The 19,255-nt window shown below is 35.1% G+C and overlaps 2 protein-coding genes across 2 annotated transcripts; one reads left to right on the forward strand and one right to left on the reverse strand.

The window, feature by feature from the left end:
- The first annotated feature begins 5,953 nt into the window (after positions 1 to 5,953).
- LOC145805251 (uncharacterized) lies at positions 5,954 to 16,049 on the forward strand. Its single transcript, XM_082900352.1, has 7 exons — positions 5,954 to 6,093; positions 6,448 to 6,680; positions 6,858 to 6,952; positions 7,049 to 7,187; positions 12,712 to 12,805; positions 13,697 to 14,793; positions 14,893 to 16,049. Exons 1-7 carry the CDS (start codon positions 5,954 to 5,956, stop codon positions 15,936 to 15,938), a joined length of 2,844 nt encoding a protein of 947 aa, XP_082756478.1. The 3' UTR covers positions 15,939 to 16,049.
- Positions 16,050 to 17,085: 1,036 nt separating this feature from the next.
- Positions 17,086 to 19,001, reverse strand: LOC114259589 (uncharacterized). Its single transcript, XM_082900354.1, has 4 exons — positions 18,431 to 19,001; positions 17,641 to 18,353; positions 17,419 to 17,547; positions 17,086 to 17,313 (listed from the first exon to the last, which is right to left on the reverse strand). The coding sequence occupies exons 1-4, from the start codon at positions 18,999 to 19,001 to the stop codon at positions 17,086 to 17,088; spliced, it is 1,641 nt and encodes a 546-aa protein (XP_082756480.1).
- Positions 19,002 to 19,255: the final 254 nt, after the last annotated feature.

Here is a 19,255-nt window from a genome sequence, read left to right on the forward strand (position 1 = left end):
AGATAAAAAAATTCTTTATTGTCTTGGCCAAATCTATTCTCTCTCACAAAAATTCAAAATGAAAGATTAATCTAAAATTTTCAATTTTATGATTTTAAAAAATAATAAATATACATGTAATAAAATTATTGGTTCATCAATCCAATTTTTTAAGATTTTAAAAATATTTACATGAAATGTCTAAAATAAAATTATAATTATATATAAATCATATGAAGTTTGAAAAATCTTTAAATGGTAATTCTGACATGAAATTTTATTCATATTTAACTAAATTTTATTTATTATATCTATTTATATTATTAACGCAATGTATTAATTTAAATTTAACCATTTTTATTTATAAAAAATAATATATATATTGGCTCATCAAAATCATATCTAATTTAAAATTTTAAAATATTTAGATGAAAAGTTCATAATATATAAGTCAAATCTAATTTGAAATTTGAAAATTTTCGCTCCATCGACTCGAATTTTGAACCTACCTTCTCACTAGCTCAAGAGACAGTTACATAGATCACTGGGCCACAGGCTTTGTTTGAGAAGGAGAGAAAATAATAAAAAAGTCATTACAAATTATCACTTCATTCTCTCTATTTTTCTGCATACTTTTTTCATAAAAAACCCTAACTAAAATATTCAATTCCCAAACGGATCCTTAGTTAGGTTGTTTTATATACAAATTTCATACATTTTATTTATTTAATATATCAGTGTATTAGTTTCTAATTTATTGTTTTTTAGAATATAGGGTTAAGAATCCTAAATAAATTATTAAATATACAATACTCACATAGCTGTATGACATATGTGGATTCCATGTGATGTGGATCACATACTTATGTGAGTATTTAATAATTTATTTAAGATGTCTAATAGTTTTTAATTTCTTAATAGGAAAATAATATATACAAGTCTATTTTTTATATTCACTTCCTAAACCTAATGATGTGTGAGGAAAAATAATTGGTTGATAATTAAAAACTAATCATTTTCTCCATATATCATTAAATTTAAAATGTAAATTTAATTATTTGATCTTGAATAGTAATGCACTTTTTAATATTGTTAGTGGATTAGCTAAACACTCCAAGCTTGGGCATCAGTAAAAACAAGAGAGAGAGACTTGTGTAACCACCTTCATCTAGGGGGTAAATTTGGCCAGGTCCATATCAAGTCGCGTGGGTTCTTGTGAAAATTCAGGTTGATTCACGAGTCAAAAAATTAAACTCAGGTCGAGGCCCAGGCCCAGGTCCAAGCGTAGGGGGTATTTGGGCCTTGGGTGAGCCGGCCGGCCTAGTCAGCTCGGGCTTGGGCAGGCCTGAACATTTTTTTTTTATTTTTTTCTATTTTTTCATCAAAATTTTATTATTTTTTTTTACTAAAAATGGCACTGGATCTCAGGTCAAACTTTGAGTGGACTTGAGCAGGTTGATGGGCCAGGCCATAGGTCGGGCCGAATTTCAAAACAATGGCCCAAGCTTACCCCTGGCCGCCAACAGGTCGCAAGTCATTTTTACACCTCTGCTTCATGTAAACATTAAAAGTTTGACATGCAGGAATCATGTGTTAAGACTGCCCTGTCTCCCGTAACCAGTGGAACTCCATTGGCATTAATTCCCCCCTCAATTTTTTGATCTTGAATCCTCAAAGTGGCTGAAAGTTCATTGTCAGTCACTCGAAACTCATCCCCGTAAATATCCCTTGGTCTGTTCTCTTCCCCTTGGTTTGTTGGGAGATTTGGAAAGCTCGTAATTCTCTCCTGACCCCCCTACCGCCTTCAAAGCAAACCAGACATTGTCATCTCTAATTTGATTTTTAATTCAATATGTTTTAATATGTTTTATTTATTTATAAATTATTCATTCTTTAATTTGATTTTTAATTTAAAATTTAATTGATTGAATTTTACAAAATATACATTTACAAAATGAATAATGAAGCAATTGGTAAATTGACAAATGTGATTTAATAAATAATTAGAGGAACTCTAACGTAAGTAAACTAAAGTTATAGAGGCATGTGATGGAATGTATTTATATTTTATCATAAATATAATTTTTAATTTATTCTATTTTTCTTTAATTCTTGCCAATGAAATTATGATATTTTTTCTTTATATTTTAAACAAAATTTTTATTAGGATAGGACAGATGACCCAATAATCAGGTGTTCCTTGAGATAAATAAGTATAAATTTTTAAAATTAATGAGACTTGCAGCCTTAAAAGGTCTCAAGTACAACTTAACCAGTATTTTCATAAAATAAGACTTGTGGTCAAATGCTCCTTAAATTTAACTCAAAATTTGATAAAAAAAAATTTATGATACCTCAAATTTTCTTTGAGGACTTGGATTTTTGATGAACATCAATGCATTTTTAGAGATACCATTTTTTGTACCTTCTATATAGGGGTGGAACCAGAAAATTGATTCAAGGGAGCTGAATTATGAATCTTATATATTATTTACAAAAAATTTCGATATATATTATTTCATTACGGAACAATTTCAAAAGTCTAATTAGCGTATAGAGTTCTTATAATTTATTTGTTACTATTTGATACTTGTTGTTCAGGTATTTTTTTTTTTTAGTCTAAAACTTATATTATTTGTAGTACTAAAATATAATATTCATGTGCGATTAAGAAATATCAAAATTTTATTATTTTCTTATTATAAAAAGTTCTAATTAAATTTACCTAAACTTCAAACTAAGTATATTACAAAGAATCAAAATTTTGTACAACTTTGATATATATATATATATATATATATGTTTTTTTGGGGGGTGGCCGGGACCTACCAGCCCTTGTAGTTAGTTTTATTGTAAGCAATGGACAATGTTGTTAAACAATTATGCATTCCTCACACAAGAAAAATAAATTTTCTCAAAAAGAGTTAATATTTGTCTTCAATAAAATAGATAATTTATTTTTAAAATTATATTTGTAATTTACTTTTTTTAGAATAAATATGTTGAAATCATATGATTACGATTATTATACTCATTTAATTTTTTATTAATTATTTATATAATTTTTTTAAAAAAATAAATAAATCAAATTATCAATGTCAAATTCGTGAATGCCCCCCACAAATTTGAATAGCAGCACCATATAGTTCAGTATTTTTTTTTTTTTCAAATAACAACAATCAATTAAAATAGGCTTTTTTTATATTATTATTATAGAGATATATGTAACAATTTATTTTTGTTTTTTCTTTTATATTTTAAGTAAAATTATCATCTGATGGAGATTATTCTCACATGGATATTGTGATCGAGAATGTGAAGTTGAACCTTGTATTTCAGAATTAGGTTTTCATTCATGTGAAAAGGCAAAGTAACCAAGCAGGTCATTGCATGACTCACTTGGCTCTTACTTTAGAAAGTATGTGGTGCAGTTGTTAAAATAAGTTATAGCTTAATGAATTATAAATTATAATTTTAATTAAAAATTATTAATTTGTTTGGTACAGTTATTGAATTATATATTTAAATTGTTAAGTAGTATTTGGTAAATAAATTGTGAAATAATTTTTTGATGTGTAAATGTCTTTTTTATCCCTATTAATTGTAAATTGAATTAATTTTTATTAATTGTAAATTTAATTACTTTTATTTTTTATTATTCACTACTAGTCCACATTATCCATAAAAAAATAGGATAAACTGTCAATTGATCTTAATAGTTGAATTCCTATAAAGTCCTATTGAAAATAAGTTCTAGTAAAATTGTCACTAAAAATAATTTTTTGTGATGATTTTTTGTATATGTCGCTAACAATTGGCAATTAGTGATTTTTGTCACAGTTTTTATAAATTGTAGCTAATACTTACAATTAGTGACTTTTTTGTAACGAATTTTTCAACTTGTCGACAAAAGTTAAAAATTAATAATTTTTTTTATGAATTTTTTTTAAACTGTCGCTAAAAGTTATAATTAGTGACATTTTTTGAGATGGAATTTTCAAACTGTCGTTGAAAATTAACAATTAATGACATTTTTTAATAATATTTGATAAAAAAAAATTTCATCAATTATCATAGAGTTTATCGAACAATAAGTCTATCTATTAGGACCTATTCATAAGTCCCCCTTAAAAATAATTTATAGTCCATTTGGGCCCTTTTTTCGATTTTCAAAAAGTAAAAAGTAAAAAAAATTAAGGGTATGATCATAAATTAACATGCCCATAAATTGATAATCAAAAGTAGGGGTGAACAACTTCTTAGAATCAATTTTTTTTTGAATTAAAACAAGTTGTTAGAATTAAAAATTGTTTGAAATAAGTTTAATCAAACAATTCAAAATAACTTTTCTAAAGTTAAAATCTAAGTAAGACACATTACTAAAGATTGTTTTGAATATGACTTATAAGTTGACTTTTTTATTTATTACAAAAAAATATTAAAAAAAAACTAGAGAAATAATATGATCTAAATAAGTCAATAAACTAATAAGTACTCGTTCGGCATATGGGTTTGGATTAGGTTTGGGCTATTTTGGTCACAAAAAAATAAAATAGGCTTTTTAGCCCCAGTTTAAAAGTTATCACATCCAAATTATAATAATTATATTTTTTTCTCACAAAAGTTAAAAAAGTCAAAAGATCCATCTCAAAATTTTAGTCGAAAACTAAAATAATCAAAAAAATTAAAAAAATGAACCAACATTCCAAATGAAATAATTTATTTATTATGTTTGTTAACATATAATATACTTTATACTTTCATAATGCATTAGTAGCTGTACATGTGCATTAGGAGCTGTAATGTACATGTGCATTAGGAGCTGTACATGTGCATTAGGAACCAGCAAAGGTGTAAAGGCGGCCAACACCCACTACCAGCAAAGCTTTAGATTACACTTTGATATTATTGTAATATATTACCTTATGTCTTCGTACTCCATTGTATCTTTCTCCTCTCTATAAATAGAGAGACCTAATTCTCTTGTAAACATAGACAAACAACAACATACATTGAATATACAAAATCCTTCATTTCAGTCTCTTCCTTTTTCTCTCCCTCTCTACCAATCTTACATGGTATCAGAGCACAGAAATACAACTCTGGCATCCTTCAATTTTGGTGCTTAGTCCCGTACACAGTGGAACTACACCAAAGAGCTCGGAATCTCCTTACGATTCCAACGGCACCAAGCCCATCACCAGAAACGCCGTCACGCGCTCTCACGCGCCGCTTTTTTGCTCGACGCGTCTCTGCTTCCGTTGCCACGCTCACACGCGCCCTCACGCGCCTTCCACCCTGCCCTTTCGTGCGCCGCGCCTGCTACCGTGCACCCGCGTGCGCCGTTCGTCTACCGTGAGCCGCACATGCGCCGTTCCGCTATTGTGCACCTGCGTGCGCCATTCTGCTAATCTACGCCGCACGCCCTCTCTGCTAACGTGCGCCGCTGACATCATCTCTACACAACCCACCTTTCCTAGCTATTTTCGACCTTCCGGACTCACTGGTACACTCTGTTTTACCTAATTTTGCTCCTACAGGTCTATCACCATCAATTTAGCCCTACTCAACTGTTATTATGGATCGTCATGATGCCTCCCATCCCATTTCCGTTATTTTGAATGATTCCAACTATGTTCTATGGGCTCAAGCCATGTCTTCCTTCCTCAAAGGAAAAAAGCTCTGGCGAATTATCACCGAGGACATGACCCAACCGGTCAAAGACACTGCTGAAACCACTATTTCTCCTGCTACTCCTACATATGAAGATCGCCTTGAGGACTGGGACAGTAAGAATTACCAAATCATTACCTGGTTTCGCAATACTTCTGTTACCTCTATCAGTCTTCAGTTTGGTCGCTTTCAGCTTGACTCTGTCACTACTCCTGCCAAAGACATCTAGGATTTCTTGAAAGACCGATACCAGACTACTGGTCTTGCGCATCAATATCAACTTCAGAACCAACTTCATCAGATGCGCCAAGAATCTAGTCAGTCCATCAATGACTTCCTTTCTCAAATGCACTCCATTTGGGACCAGCTTGCTCTTTCCGAACCGACTTGGCCTCACCGCGAAGATGCTGTTTTATTCACTGCTTATCGTAATCAACAAAGGTTGGTGCACTTTCTCATGGCTCTCACTTCATCTTTTGAGCCCGTACGTGCCTCTCTTCTTCATCGCCATCCCTTGCCCACTCTGGAACAAGCTATTTCTGAGTTGCTATCAGAAGAGACTCGTCTTGGTACTCTCCAAACTCATCATGTGGACTCTGTTCTTGCCACTCCCTCGTACCGGCCATCATTCCCCCAGCGGACCACTGCCTGCCTCTATTGTCAGAATCGGGGCCTTACTTCAACACATCTCCTGGTCAATTGCCCGGTCCAAACCTGCCGCTACTGCAACAAACTCAGTCCTGGTCATCTGCAACAGGATTGTTTTCGCAATCCATCCCGCTCATCCTCCAACAGCCACCCTTCTCGCGGTGGTTCTCCTCGGGGGAGCTTTCATCGTTCCAGGAATCAGTCTCATTCTGGGCATCAGTCTCCTCACACTACCACTGCTGCTGCTGCCGCTGAGGGATTTTCTGAGTCTCCTGCTCCGTCTACCCCTCTCTTTTCTCCAACGGATGTCGAGGCTATATTCAAACACCTTCTCTCCCCTTCTGGTACACCTCCTCCAACTGCTCTGTCTGTAATTCCAGGTAACTCTTCTTGGTATTTTGACTCTGCCTGTTGTAATCATATGACCTCCAGTTCAACTATATTTTCTTCCATCTCTTCCTCTCCTCATATTCCCTCAATTCAAACTGCTGATGGTTCTCTCATGACTGTCCGTCATATTGGTACTGTTTCCACATCTTCTTTAACTTTATCTCAAGTTTATCATATCCCTGCTCTCACTTTAAACCTCATATCTATTGGTCAATTATGTGAACTTGGTCTAACTGTCACCTTTTCTGTTACTCATTGTTTGGTGCAGGACCCTCAGACGAGGCAGACTATTGGGATCGGCCGTAAGCACGGACGTCTCTATGAGCTCATTCATCTTCATGTTCCTAACTCTCCTCAGATCGCTGCTCCTGCATCTGCTTCCTCATTATCTCCTTTTCATCTTTGGCATTGTCGCTTAGGACATATTTCTATTAATCGCTTAAAGTCTTTGGTTTCTAGTGGACAATTGGGTCATGTCATTCCAGATACTTTCGATTGTATACCTTGTCAACTTGCCAAACAACCTGCTTTATCATTCAATAAAAGTACTTCCGTTTCCTATGCACCTTTTGATCTTATACATTCGGATATTTGGGGACCTTCCCCTACTACTACTATGGGGGGATCTCGTTATTTTGTTGTTTTTATTGATGATTTTTCACGGTTTACTTGGATTTTTCTCATGAAAACTCGGTCTGAACTCAAAACTCTTTATTATCGATTTGCCCAAATGGTCCACACCCAATTTTCAAAAACCATCAAACTTTTTCGCTCTGACAATGCTATGGAATATCGGGATTCAGATTTCCTTTCCTTTCTTCAGAGTCATGGTACACTGCCTCATCGTTCCTGTGCTGGCACGTCCCAGCAAAATGGTCATGCTGAACGGAAACATAGGCATATTCTTGACACTACTCGCGCTCTCCTTCTCTCTTCTTCCTGCCCTGAAAGCTTTTGGGGGGAAGCTGCCCTCACTGCTGTCTACACTATCAATTGTGCTCCTTCCCCTGTCATCCATAATCAAACTCCCTTTGAACGTTTGCATGGCACTCCCCCTCCCTATACTAATCTTCGGGTTTTTGGTTCTACTTGCTTTGTTCTCCTTCAATCTCATGAACGCACCAAGCTTGAACCTCGTTCTCGTCTTTGTTGCTTTCTTGGGTATGGAATTGAACATAAAGGTTTTCGCTGTTGGGACCCTCTCTCCAAACGTCTTCGTATCTCCCGCCATGTCATTTTTTGGGAGCACCAAATGTTTTCCTCGCTATCCTCCTTTCACTTACCTGCACTTTCCACTAATGTACTGTTTACTAATCCTTCCATCGATCTCTTCTCTGATGATTTTGATACAGGTTCCTCCTTCATTGAGACGCCCTTGCTCACTCCTACTCCCGATCAGACTGCTCTCCCTGAAGGTCCACCTCTCCTTGCACCACCTTCTTCTCCACCTGCTCTTCCTCCCACCGATCCTCCTTCGGGTCGACCACACCGGGTAACTCAACCTCCTATCCACCTTCGTGATTATATTGTTGGGTCTGCTGCCTTTTCTACTTATGAACCTACCTCCTATCGTGAGGCTTGTACTAATCCTCTTTGGCAGCAAGCTATGGATGATGAACTTCAAGCTTTGGACAAAACTCATACTTGGGATCTTGTTGATCTTCCTCCTGGCAAAACTGCGATTGGCTGCAAATGGGTTTACAAAATCAAGACTCATTCTGATGTCTCTATTGAACGCTACAAAGCTCGTCTTGTTGCCAAGGGTTTCAACCAGGAATATGGAATTGATTATGAGGAAACCTTCTCCCCTGTTGCTCGGCTTACCTCTGTTCGCAGTTTACTGGCTGTTGCTGCTGCTCGCCACTGGACACTCTTTCAAATGGATGTCAAAAATGCCTTTCTCAATGGTAACCTTCTTGAGGAGGTCTACATGCAACCTCCACCTGAGTCTACTTTTCCCCCTCATAAGGTTTTCAAACTACAGCGTGCCCTCTATGGCCTCAAGCAAGCACCCCGCGCTTGGTTTGCTAAGTTCAGTTCTACCATTCATGACTTCGGGTTCACCTCTAGCTCCTATGACTCTAATCTCTTTCTACGGACTACTCCTCATGGTACCACTCTTCTCCTTCTGTATGTGGATGATATGATTATCACTGGTAATGATGCAGTTGGTATTCTCCACCTCAAACGTTTTCTCCACCGTCAGTTTGAGATGAAGGACCTTGGTACTGTTAACTACTTTTTAGGCCTTGAAGTCTCTCATGATTCTACTGGCTCTTATTTATCTCAGGCCAAATATGCATCCGATCTTCTGGCTCGTGCTGGTCTTACTGATTGCAAAACTACATCTACTCCAGTTGATCCTCAGATTCGTCTCACTCCTCTCGATGGGGCTCTCCTCCCTGATGCGACTCTTTATCGCCAGCTCGTCGGTAGTCTTGTCTATCTCACAGTGACTCGTCCTGACATTGCCTATGCTGTTCACATTGTTAGTCAGTACATGTCGGCTCCTCGCACTCCCCACTATACTGCTCTCCTCCACATCCTTCGCTACATCAAAGGCACCCTGTTCCATGGCCTTCACTACTCTGCTTCCTCCTCTCTTGAACTGCGTGCCTTTTCTGATGCTGATTGGGCTGGGGATCCTACGAATCGACGCTCCACCACGGGATTCTGTTTCTTCTTAGGGGATTCTCTTCTTACTTGGCGTAACAAGAAACAATCCCTTACTGCCCGTTCTAGCACCGAAGCTGAATACCGAGCTCTTGCTGATACTACTCAGGAACTTCTCTGGCTTCGCTGGCTCCTCACTGATATGGGTGTTTCCTCTTCTGGCGCTACCTCACTTTATTGTGACAATCAGAGTGCCATTCAGATTGCTCACAATTATGTTTTTCATGATCGCACCAAGCATATTGAGATTGATTGTCATTTCATTCGACAGCATGTTACACGTGGTACTGTTCATCTTCTCCCTATTTCTTCTACCGATCAACCTGCTGATATTTTCACCAAGGCTCATCCTCCTGGGCGCTTCCGTGATCTTGTTTCCAACTCAACTTGGTCGATGTCTACCCTCCTTGAGTTTGCGGGGGACTGTTAACATATAATATACTTTATACTTTCATAATGCATTAGTAGCTGTACATGTGCATTAGGAGCTGTAATGTACATGTGCATTAGGAACCAGCAAAGGTGTAAAGGCGGCCAACACCCACTACCAGCAAAGCTTTAGATTACACTTTGATATTATTGTAATATATTACCTTATGTCTTCGTACTCCATTGTATCTTTCTCCTCTCTATAAATAGAGAGACCTAATTCTCTTGTAAACATAGACAAACAACAACATACATTGAATATACAAAATCCTTCATTTCAGTCTCTTCCTTTTTCTCTCCCTCTCTACCAATCTTACAATGTTATCAAATGAGCTTTTAACGGAAGGTACAACCTACTGGATAATTTTCTGAGAGAGAATTGTTTGATCAGTTCAACCCGTATCTGTTGGCGTGAATCGTGAATTGAGTTTTTTTTTTTTTTTTGGTTGTGAAGAATGGTGTGTTGTATTGGCTTGGCATAAGGTGTGTGAGTAATGTTATATTAGCCATTTTAATGAGTGAGGTTAGATATTTATAATTTATATTCTTAAATTTATTCAGAATAATATGATAGAGAAAATAGATCTTATACAATTGAGTATATGATAAATTAAAAATTGATGTGTACCATGCCACAAATAGAAGGGTCTTCCATCACTATTTAAATCCCCAGCTCTTCTGTGTTGCTTCTCTGCTCCAATCTATTGATCACGTGTATGGTTATCTTTTTTTTATTTTTTTATTTTTGTTTCTGTTTCTTATCAAAATTTTTATTTAAAAAAATAATTTAATAACATATTTTTAAAAAATAAATATTTTTAAATGTTACATCAATAACCATGTCAACACTAAATGTATATGCAATGTATCATAAATAGATGTGGTTTTTTTTTTTTTTTATGTATATGATAGTTTAAAAAACCTAATTAAGTTAATTTGATTGATTAGTTAAAGAAAAATATTTGGTAGCTCAAATGTATCAAAACGACGTCGTTTTGAGATATTCGAGTCATTCAAGCCATGAAAATTCTGACTACCAAACATTATTGTTAGCTAAAATAAAGAATATTGTTGAAATACACTAATTAAGCAAAATATATATTTTGTATATTATTTTTGCATAATCTATTCAATAGTTTAGGCAATTTCCATATAAATAACCAATAAAATGATCATATATTTTATTATTATTAAGGGATTATTTAGGAATGCACTAAATAAATACATTTATTTAGATCGCATTGTCTCTCTATTTTATATATATTTTTTTATAAAAAATTGAAAAAATTAATTCCAAAAATCCCTAAGTAGGATACACGACAACGTAGTAGGTACAACCTATTGGATATTTTCTGAGAGAGGAATTGTCGGACAAGGTAACCCATATCTATTCGCGTGGAATATCGAGTTGTGCTGTGTATTGTATTGGGTTGGTGTCGTGTATAATCATAAATTGTTGTAATATTAATTATAAAATTTTAAATATTTTATTATAGTAATTTATGATGAAATTATATGTTATATAATTGATAAAAGTTAGCAGTTCTTGATAGAAAAATAATATATCAGTTTACATTTGAAATTTATTTTCTAAATTTAATAATATGTAATTAATATGATTGATTGACAGTTAAATAAGATATAAAAAAACTTTACTTTTAATATCTTGATTATTGAATATGAATCTAATTTTTGGTCCAACAATGTTTGGTAACTCCAATTTTCATGATTCAAATATCTCAAAACGACGTTATTTTAAAAGTAAAACGATATCATTTTAATATATTCGAACTATTCAAATTACACAAATTTGAACTATCAACATTTTTCTTTTTGGTCAATGCTCTTCTTGATATCAATTACATTTTTCAGGGACCCAGCAAACAGATTCCCATAGATATCTCTTCTCCCACTCTCGTGGGTTGTTTATCTACTATTCTATGGTTTTTCACCCTCTCAGCTGCCCTAAAATTTCTCACTTTCGACCATGGCCAGTCTTTATATACCAAAAAAAAGCTAAACTATTCGCTCAAAGCAAAGTTACTCTGCCGAAGAACAAGACTCGAGTAAAGTTGTCTTCATCAACTCATGATACGCTTATCTCTTTGCTTTATCGAAATCTTGTTTCTATTTCAAAAAAAAAAGTTGGTCTTTGAATCTCATGCCCATGATCTGTATTTCAGGTGTGCTAAAGGTTGCTATTTGTTTCTCTGCTTTGAAAAATAGAGTAATATTAGATCCCAAAGTTTTTCTTATGCTAAGAAGGCTTACTCGAGATCGTTTGATAATGACTTTTTTTAGTTAACTTTTTAGTTTTTTTTGATTTTTGTAGCGTAGGACTTTTTTAATTGTCTGGTTTTCTTGTTTGGCTTTTTTGACTTTTTGACATTGGAATGACAAAATTACCCTCCACTTTGGAATAATGCTTTTTTGACTTTTTGTTTGTATATGGGTCATTTTGATAATTTTGCATCTCAACTCAACTTTTTTGGCATTTTGTGATTTTGTAGCTCTCTTTTGTCCTTATATGCTTATTTAGCCCAAGTGAGAATGCCAAACCGGGGCTCAACATAATTTGAACCCTAGAAAAATTCAAACCAACTTCACTGTTTAGAGTGCCCTAAGATGCTATTTGGGAATCTGGGTTCGCTGCATTGGAGGAAAAGTCGCAAATTTTGAGAAGTTTTGGAATTCGAAATTGTTGTGTGTGGAAAGGGTTTTATTGGAATTGGAATGGTAGAAAACAAAATACCCATAAGGTAGATTTTGATTTGGTTTTGTTGTGAAAGATGCAATCTCGGGTATGGCCAATGGAGGAAGGCAAGGACCCTACTGTTACAGCCAGAACAACTCAATGTAAGGTTTTCTCACAAAGGCTGTTGCTTGTGGCATTCCTGTTATTGTGTATTTGCTTTTCAGTCATTAGTATCTACATAATTCGGTATTTCAGAGTTAATGATGCCATGGCAGTGGCCACGGCACTACCGAGTTTCCAACCGTGGTCGGTCTTGAAGTCTGTAGGGTTCTAAGCGAAGTTTTAAGTGGGGCTTTTATATATATTTATCAAACAAATATCGATAGGGCCTTGGGCTAATTTTTTTTATTTGTTTTTAGGGAAAATTACCATGTAGTCCTATGTAGGAGATCTATTTCCCTTCTAATCCCAATTTATTTTTAATAGTTTAATAGGTCCACAGTTTTTTTAGTTTTATACCCAAAGGTCCCGTTTTTTATTTTCGTATTTTTAAATGACTGTGTTACCCTTTGTTTTGAGATCTATATGTACGTGAGAAATCAAATTTTTGCTTCGTTGAAAAAAAGGAAATCAAATCTTCGTCTCCGCGATCTCGATTTCTCTTTGTTGTGGCGATCTCATTGTGCTGTGTGGTCGATCTCATTGTGCTGTGAGGTGGATCTGGTTGTGCGATTTGAATCTCTGTGTACAGGCGATATCTTCGTACGTTCTCTCTCTCTCTCTCTCTCTCTCTCTCTCTCTCTGGTGATAGATATATGTATGTGTATGTATGTATCTGTCGATACATAGATATACATATATATGTATATATATATATATATGTCTGTGTGTGTATGTGGTTTGTATTTTGTCGACATATATGTATGTATATATATATAAGCAAATTTGCGTGATATGTGGTTTGTGTTTGGCGAATTTTGTTTGTTTGATTTTGATTTTGTTGATTTTGTTTGTCGTATAGTGTAATGTGTTTTGAAGTTGTATTTTGGAATTGTGAATTCTGGTGTTTTGATATTCATATGTCGTAAGTGTATAATTTTGCAGTTTTGGAATTGTAAATTGTGTACTGTTGTTATTGATATGTTGTAACTGCATAATTTTGCAGTTTGGAATCTGTGAACAATTGTTTGTTGGTTTCTGATTTTGTAGTATGGAGCGGTGTTTCATGTTAATGTGCAAATACAGTAATTGTTGTGCTGCTATTAAGATTAGTGACGGATGTAGTTATGATGAAGTTGTTGAGAAAATATGTGCGAAGTTCAAGGAGTTGAGTGTTGGTAACTTTTGTTTGTTTTTCTCTGTTCCTGGATATTCTAATTGTATTGTTGAATGTGATGATGATTTGGGGAATATGCTGTCAATGGTAGGTGGTAGTGGTTGTCATGTTGTTGATGTTATTGTGGGGGATAAGAGAGTTGTGGAGGTTGATGATGGTAATTCTTGTAGGATTGATTCTGTAACTTGTGAGAGTTCTTTTGTGAATGATTGTGATGATGTTGGTGGTTTGTTGCGTAGTTTTTATCCAGAACCAGAGAGAGTTTTGTTGTCTGCTAGTTGGAAGGGGATTATACATAGTGTTGGTCAAGAATTTGAAGGCGGAGTGTCGGGGTTCCGCATTGCATTGGCTAAGTATGCGGTTCAGTGTGGTTTTGCAGTGAATTATTTGAAGAATGATGCAACAAGAGTAACCACTGAATGTATGATGAAGTCGTCTACGGGTTGTAAATGGTTTGTGCATGGAAGGGTGTTGATGGATTCTGGTGTTTTTTTTATAATGAAGTTGGATAATGTGCATACTTGTGGGGTTGTTGCTCGTAGATCTTGTAGCAAAATGGTTGGTTCTAGACTTGTGTCTGATATTGTGCAAAATGATATTAGTGATAATCCGTTGACTCGTCCTATTGAAGTTAAAAAAAAGTTGAAGAAGCAATATGGTATAGATGTTTCTTATCGGGTTGCATGGTTAGGAGTTGATAAGGCAAGAGGTGGGTTGTTTGGTGATTTTGCAACTTCTTTTGACCAGCTTCGATGGTACCTTGAGACGGCTATGAGAACGAATCCGGGAAGTGTGTTTGAATTAGATGTGGATGAAAATAGTGGGTGTTTTCGGAGGTTGTTTGTGGCATTTCATGGATGTTTGTATGGCTTTCAATTTTGTCGTCCGTTGTTGTTTGTTGATGGTACATTTTTGAAGGGGCGTTACAAGGGGCATTTGCTTGCAGCAACATCAAAGGATGGTAATCAAGGTATGTATTTATTTGCAGTTAGTATTGGTTTAGTTTGTCAGTGTGTTATTGTATTGTGAGTCTGCTAATTTTTGCAGTTTCATGTGGGTTTGTTTGCAGGTTTGTTTCCTTTGGCTTTTGCGATTGTTGACGCTGAAAATCAAGATAATTGGATGTGGTTCTTAAGTCAGTTGTTGAAGGCTGTTGGTTCAGGCCGGAGATTGACTTTTGTGTCGGACCGTCAACATGGATTGCTAGACGCTCTTTCAGTGGTTTTCCCCAATGCACATCATGCTTATTGCTTGAATCATTTGAAGAGAAATTTGATTGACAAATTGGTGGGACTTCGTACTAACTATAAGCTGTGTTTGATGAAAATATTAGTTAAATGTGCTTATGCGCCAACGGTTGCTTCTTTCCAACATTATATGGAGAAATTGAGGCGTATTGCTGGGAATGGTAGAGTTGATAGTATGTTGGATGGTTTGCAAAATGATAAGTGGGCCAATGCATTTTTTAGAGGGAAACGATATGGTGAGATGTCATCTAATGCTGCCGAGTCTTATAATAATTGGATTGGTGGGGCCCGTGAGTTGCCTATTACTTGTATGGTTGATATGATTAGGGTTCAAATCATGACTCAATTGTCGGATAGAAGAGCTGAATCTAGAAGATGGACTACGAAATTGTGTCCAGTTATGGAAAAGAAGTTGGTGGACTCTTTGGAGCTAGCTAAGTCTTGGGATGTGATTGTTGCGAGTGATACTGTGCTTGAGGTTCATTCTTCTATTTCTTTTTATGTTGATATTGGTAGACAAACTTGTTCTTGCCATGAATGGCAATTGAATGGTTTTCCTTGTTGTCATGCTGTGCATGCTTTGCGTAGTAGTGGTAGAGATGTGTATGGTTTCATTGATCCTTTTTTTCATGTAGATTGTTTTAGAGAGTCATACAAGGAATCTGTTTATCCAGTGCCTTCAAGTGAGAGATTTGACTTTGATGGTGCCAGTAGTTCGGTTATCAAACCTCCTATAACGAAGAAGCAGCCCGGGCGGAACAAGAAGAAGAGGATACCTTCAAGGGGTGAGAATGTGAAGCAAATCAAGTGTGGGAGGTGCTTGAAATATGGGAATCACAATAAGAAGACGTGCAAGGCTGCTATTTGAGGCCGCAATCTATTCTTTTGGATTTGTATTTGAATTTGAGGAATTATGATAATAAAAAATGTGATACTTGGTATTATGGAAGTAATGAATAAAGTTGGTTGAATTGTTTTTTGTTTGTTGATGTGTTTTTTACTTATTGAAGTTGTTTTCTAATAGTCTGGTTTTGTTTTTTATTTTTATGGAATGCAGAGAAGGTTGTTGAAAATTTCTTATTGAAACAGTATAATATGGAAACGCAGTTCATATTTCATAGCGATAAAACTGTATAATTTTGCAATTTTAAGAATTATTAGAAACAACCTGATGAAACCGCATAATTTTGCAGTTTTAAAAATTATTAGAAACAAGCTGATGAAACTGAAAAATTTTGCAGTTTGAAGAATTATTAGAATCAACCTTTACTGTATGAAAATATATGCAACCACAAACAGGTAGACAAACAATCAAAAGAAGAACCACAATAATAATAATAATAATAAGAAGAGCAACAACAACATCAATCATTTTCACCATAACCATGATAACCAGAAAAAGATCATTCCCAAAAGTATATAAAGTACTTGTCACATGTTAAAAAAGAAAAATAAAAAAAAATAAAAAAAGGTTCAAAGATATGTTCCCTTGAATATTTGTATTGTTAAGAAGTTTGTTCATTGTTTCTATGGTTTGGTATGTTTTGTCAACATTTGGTAGTGCTCGAGTTTCCAAGATCGGTTCTCATCATTGAGGAATTGATTGATGATTTGTGCTCAAAATTTGACCCACTCAGTTGGACGAAGTTTTTTCTGCACAGGTTGCCAGTTGAGATATTGGTTGATAACATTGCAGACGGCAATTGCACAATCATTCCTGCAATGTTTGAGATGAAGTTAATTAGTTAGGTGAAACTGCAAAAATTAGCATATTGGAAGATTAGTTTATGGATTTTGTATCTTACGAGTGTGGGGTTTGTTGTGGGCATTCCTCAATTGATGCAATTTCTGTCTCGCACTCTTGAGATGAAAACATGTTTCCCTGTTTGCTAAGTAATGCTTTATTCCATCTCAGTTGATGTTGTTGCTACAAAATAGTTAGTGGGTGTTTTTGTTAGTTATAGTGATGAGTTGAGATTTTTGTAAAGGGATGGAACTAAGTATGAAATTTTATTTTAACTTACAATTTGCTTTGCAATTTCAAAGTGCTTGTTATGGCAATGTTTTGCTGGTCTCAAAGAGTCATAGTGTCTCCATATTCCATCAGCATTGTCAAAGACCACAATTGTCCAATGGTTGTCGTGGTTGATTGGGAAATGGATATATCTGTTTTTCATTGCTTCTGGAAAATGGCTGTCCATCAGTTTTTCTCTCAGTGCTTGATCTTGGTTTTGTAGTGGAGTCTGTAAGTCATATATATGTTTGAAATATGTCATAAAACTATGTAGTAATACATGTTGATAAAGTAGAAAATTTTGCAGTTATAAGGTATGTTAAGTTTTGCTTACATTGATGAGTGTTGAGAAAACGTAAGATCTTCCTGCGTATGGATTGCTTGCAAAGACTAGATCGTTTTTCTCAAATTCTTCAATGGTTGGTTGGAGTGCCAATTGCTTTTCTGAGAAGGCATCAATGACCTGAAACATGTTATATATGAGAATGTGTTAGGTTTGTGGAATAGGTTATTGAATATGTACAGAAACTGTAAAATTGTGCAGTTGGAGACCTACATTCCCATATAAGGGTTCCCTGTTGGTCAATCTGCATATATCTGAAAAGTATACGCAGTTTTCATCTTCGCTGCCAGACCAGACACAAGCAGTTGATTGTGTGTTGTTGATGAGTTGAATTTGGTCTTGGTCTTTTTTGGATAGGCTATGCCAAACCTTGTTTGTTTTGCGGCATGAAATGGTGAGTGGCTTGTTTGGGATTGATTCTTCCTGGAAATCATCATCACTTTCCAATACTTGAAGATTTGTCTTCTTTTGATTGGCATGCTCTTTTGGGTTTGTTTCAGCAGCAACTGGTTTCTCTTGGCCAATATGTTCTTGCATCTTTTCTTTCTGCTGTTGTTTTGCTTCATGAGCACCCTCTTTTTTGTTGTCATTCTTCTTCTGTTTTTCTTCATTGGTACCCTGTGTTGGTTTGGGTACATCAGCAGCAGTTTGTGTCTTGTTTGTTGCATCTTCTTTGGGTTTGGTCATTGGTTGGTATTCAAAATCTGGGTGATGTGCTTGTTTTCTTGATTTTTGTTTGATTCTCTTGACCATGGATCTTTGTTGGGGACTGCCAGTTTTTTTGGTGGACATTTCCTTCAATTGATCTTCTTTTTTATGCAATTCAGCCATGAATTTTTGTTCCATTTCTTGCATTTGTGCTCTCAGGGCTGATATGAGCTTGTCCTTGTCGTCCTCTTTGGTTGGTGTTTGTGGTTGGTCATGACCTATAAAAATGTTGGATTGTGTTTTGGTTAGTTTAATGAAATTTTGCAGTATGCTTTAGTATTAGACAATAGTTTACCTTGTGCATGAAGTATGTCAGATTTCTCTTGCAGTTCTTCTTGTTGGTTTGTCAGTTCTTGTTCATTGACTTCTTCGTGTTGGTTTGTTTGTTGTTCTTCTTGTTCTTGTTGTTGGTCTTCTTCTTGATCAAGGTATTCTTCTTCTTCTTCTTCTTCTTCTTCTTCTTCTTCTTCTTCTTCTTCTTCAGTTTCAGTTTCTTCTTCTTCTTCAGTTTCTTCTTCATTAGTTTTTTCTTCATCAGTCACTTGATTTTTTTCATCATCACTCTTTTCTTCTTGTTCATCACTTTGTGGTTCTTGTTGTGGTTTTTGCTTTCTTTTCTTTTTTTTTTGTTGTGCTTCTTTTTCTGATTGTGATTCTGATTCTGAATGATGTTCTTCTTCGAGAAAGTCATCCTTATCACTGTCTAGAAGTGTTCTTTTTTTTGTTGCTTTTGTTTTCTTTTTTTGCTTATTGTCCTTTTTGTGGTCTTGTTTCTTTGCTGAATAGTCTGTTGATGTGCTTTGATTGATATGCAATAACTGTATTTCTTGTTCAGTTGGGGTTAAAGCACTTTGGTTAACCTGCATTGGAACAATGTGGCATATATCAGTAATACTGTAAATTTGGTCAGTTTCATAAGATGAGTTGTACTGTGAGTAATGTGGGTTAAGTGTCGAAATATGTTTTTTGAAACTGAAAAATGTTACAGTTTCATAACATGAGTGATGTTAAAGAAGTGTGTGCTTTGAAACTGAAAATTTTCACAGTTTCATAATATGATTTGTACGACAATGAATATGAAAGGAGTGTTGAATAGATTTGTGCTAGGATAGTATAGAAG

The sequence above is a fragment of the Camellia sinensis genome, chromosome 13, assembly GCF_055761805.1.
Source record: "Camellia sinensis isolate YWXY chromosome 13, ASM5576180v1, whole genome shotgun sequence".
Lineage (NCBI taxonomy): Eukaryota > Viridiplantae > Streptophyta > Magnoliopsida > Ericales > Theaceae > Camellia > Camellia sinensis.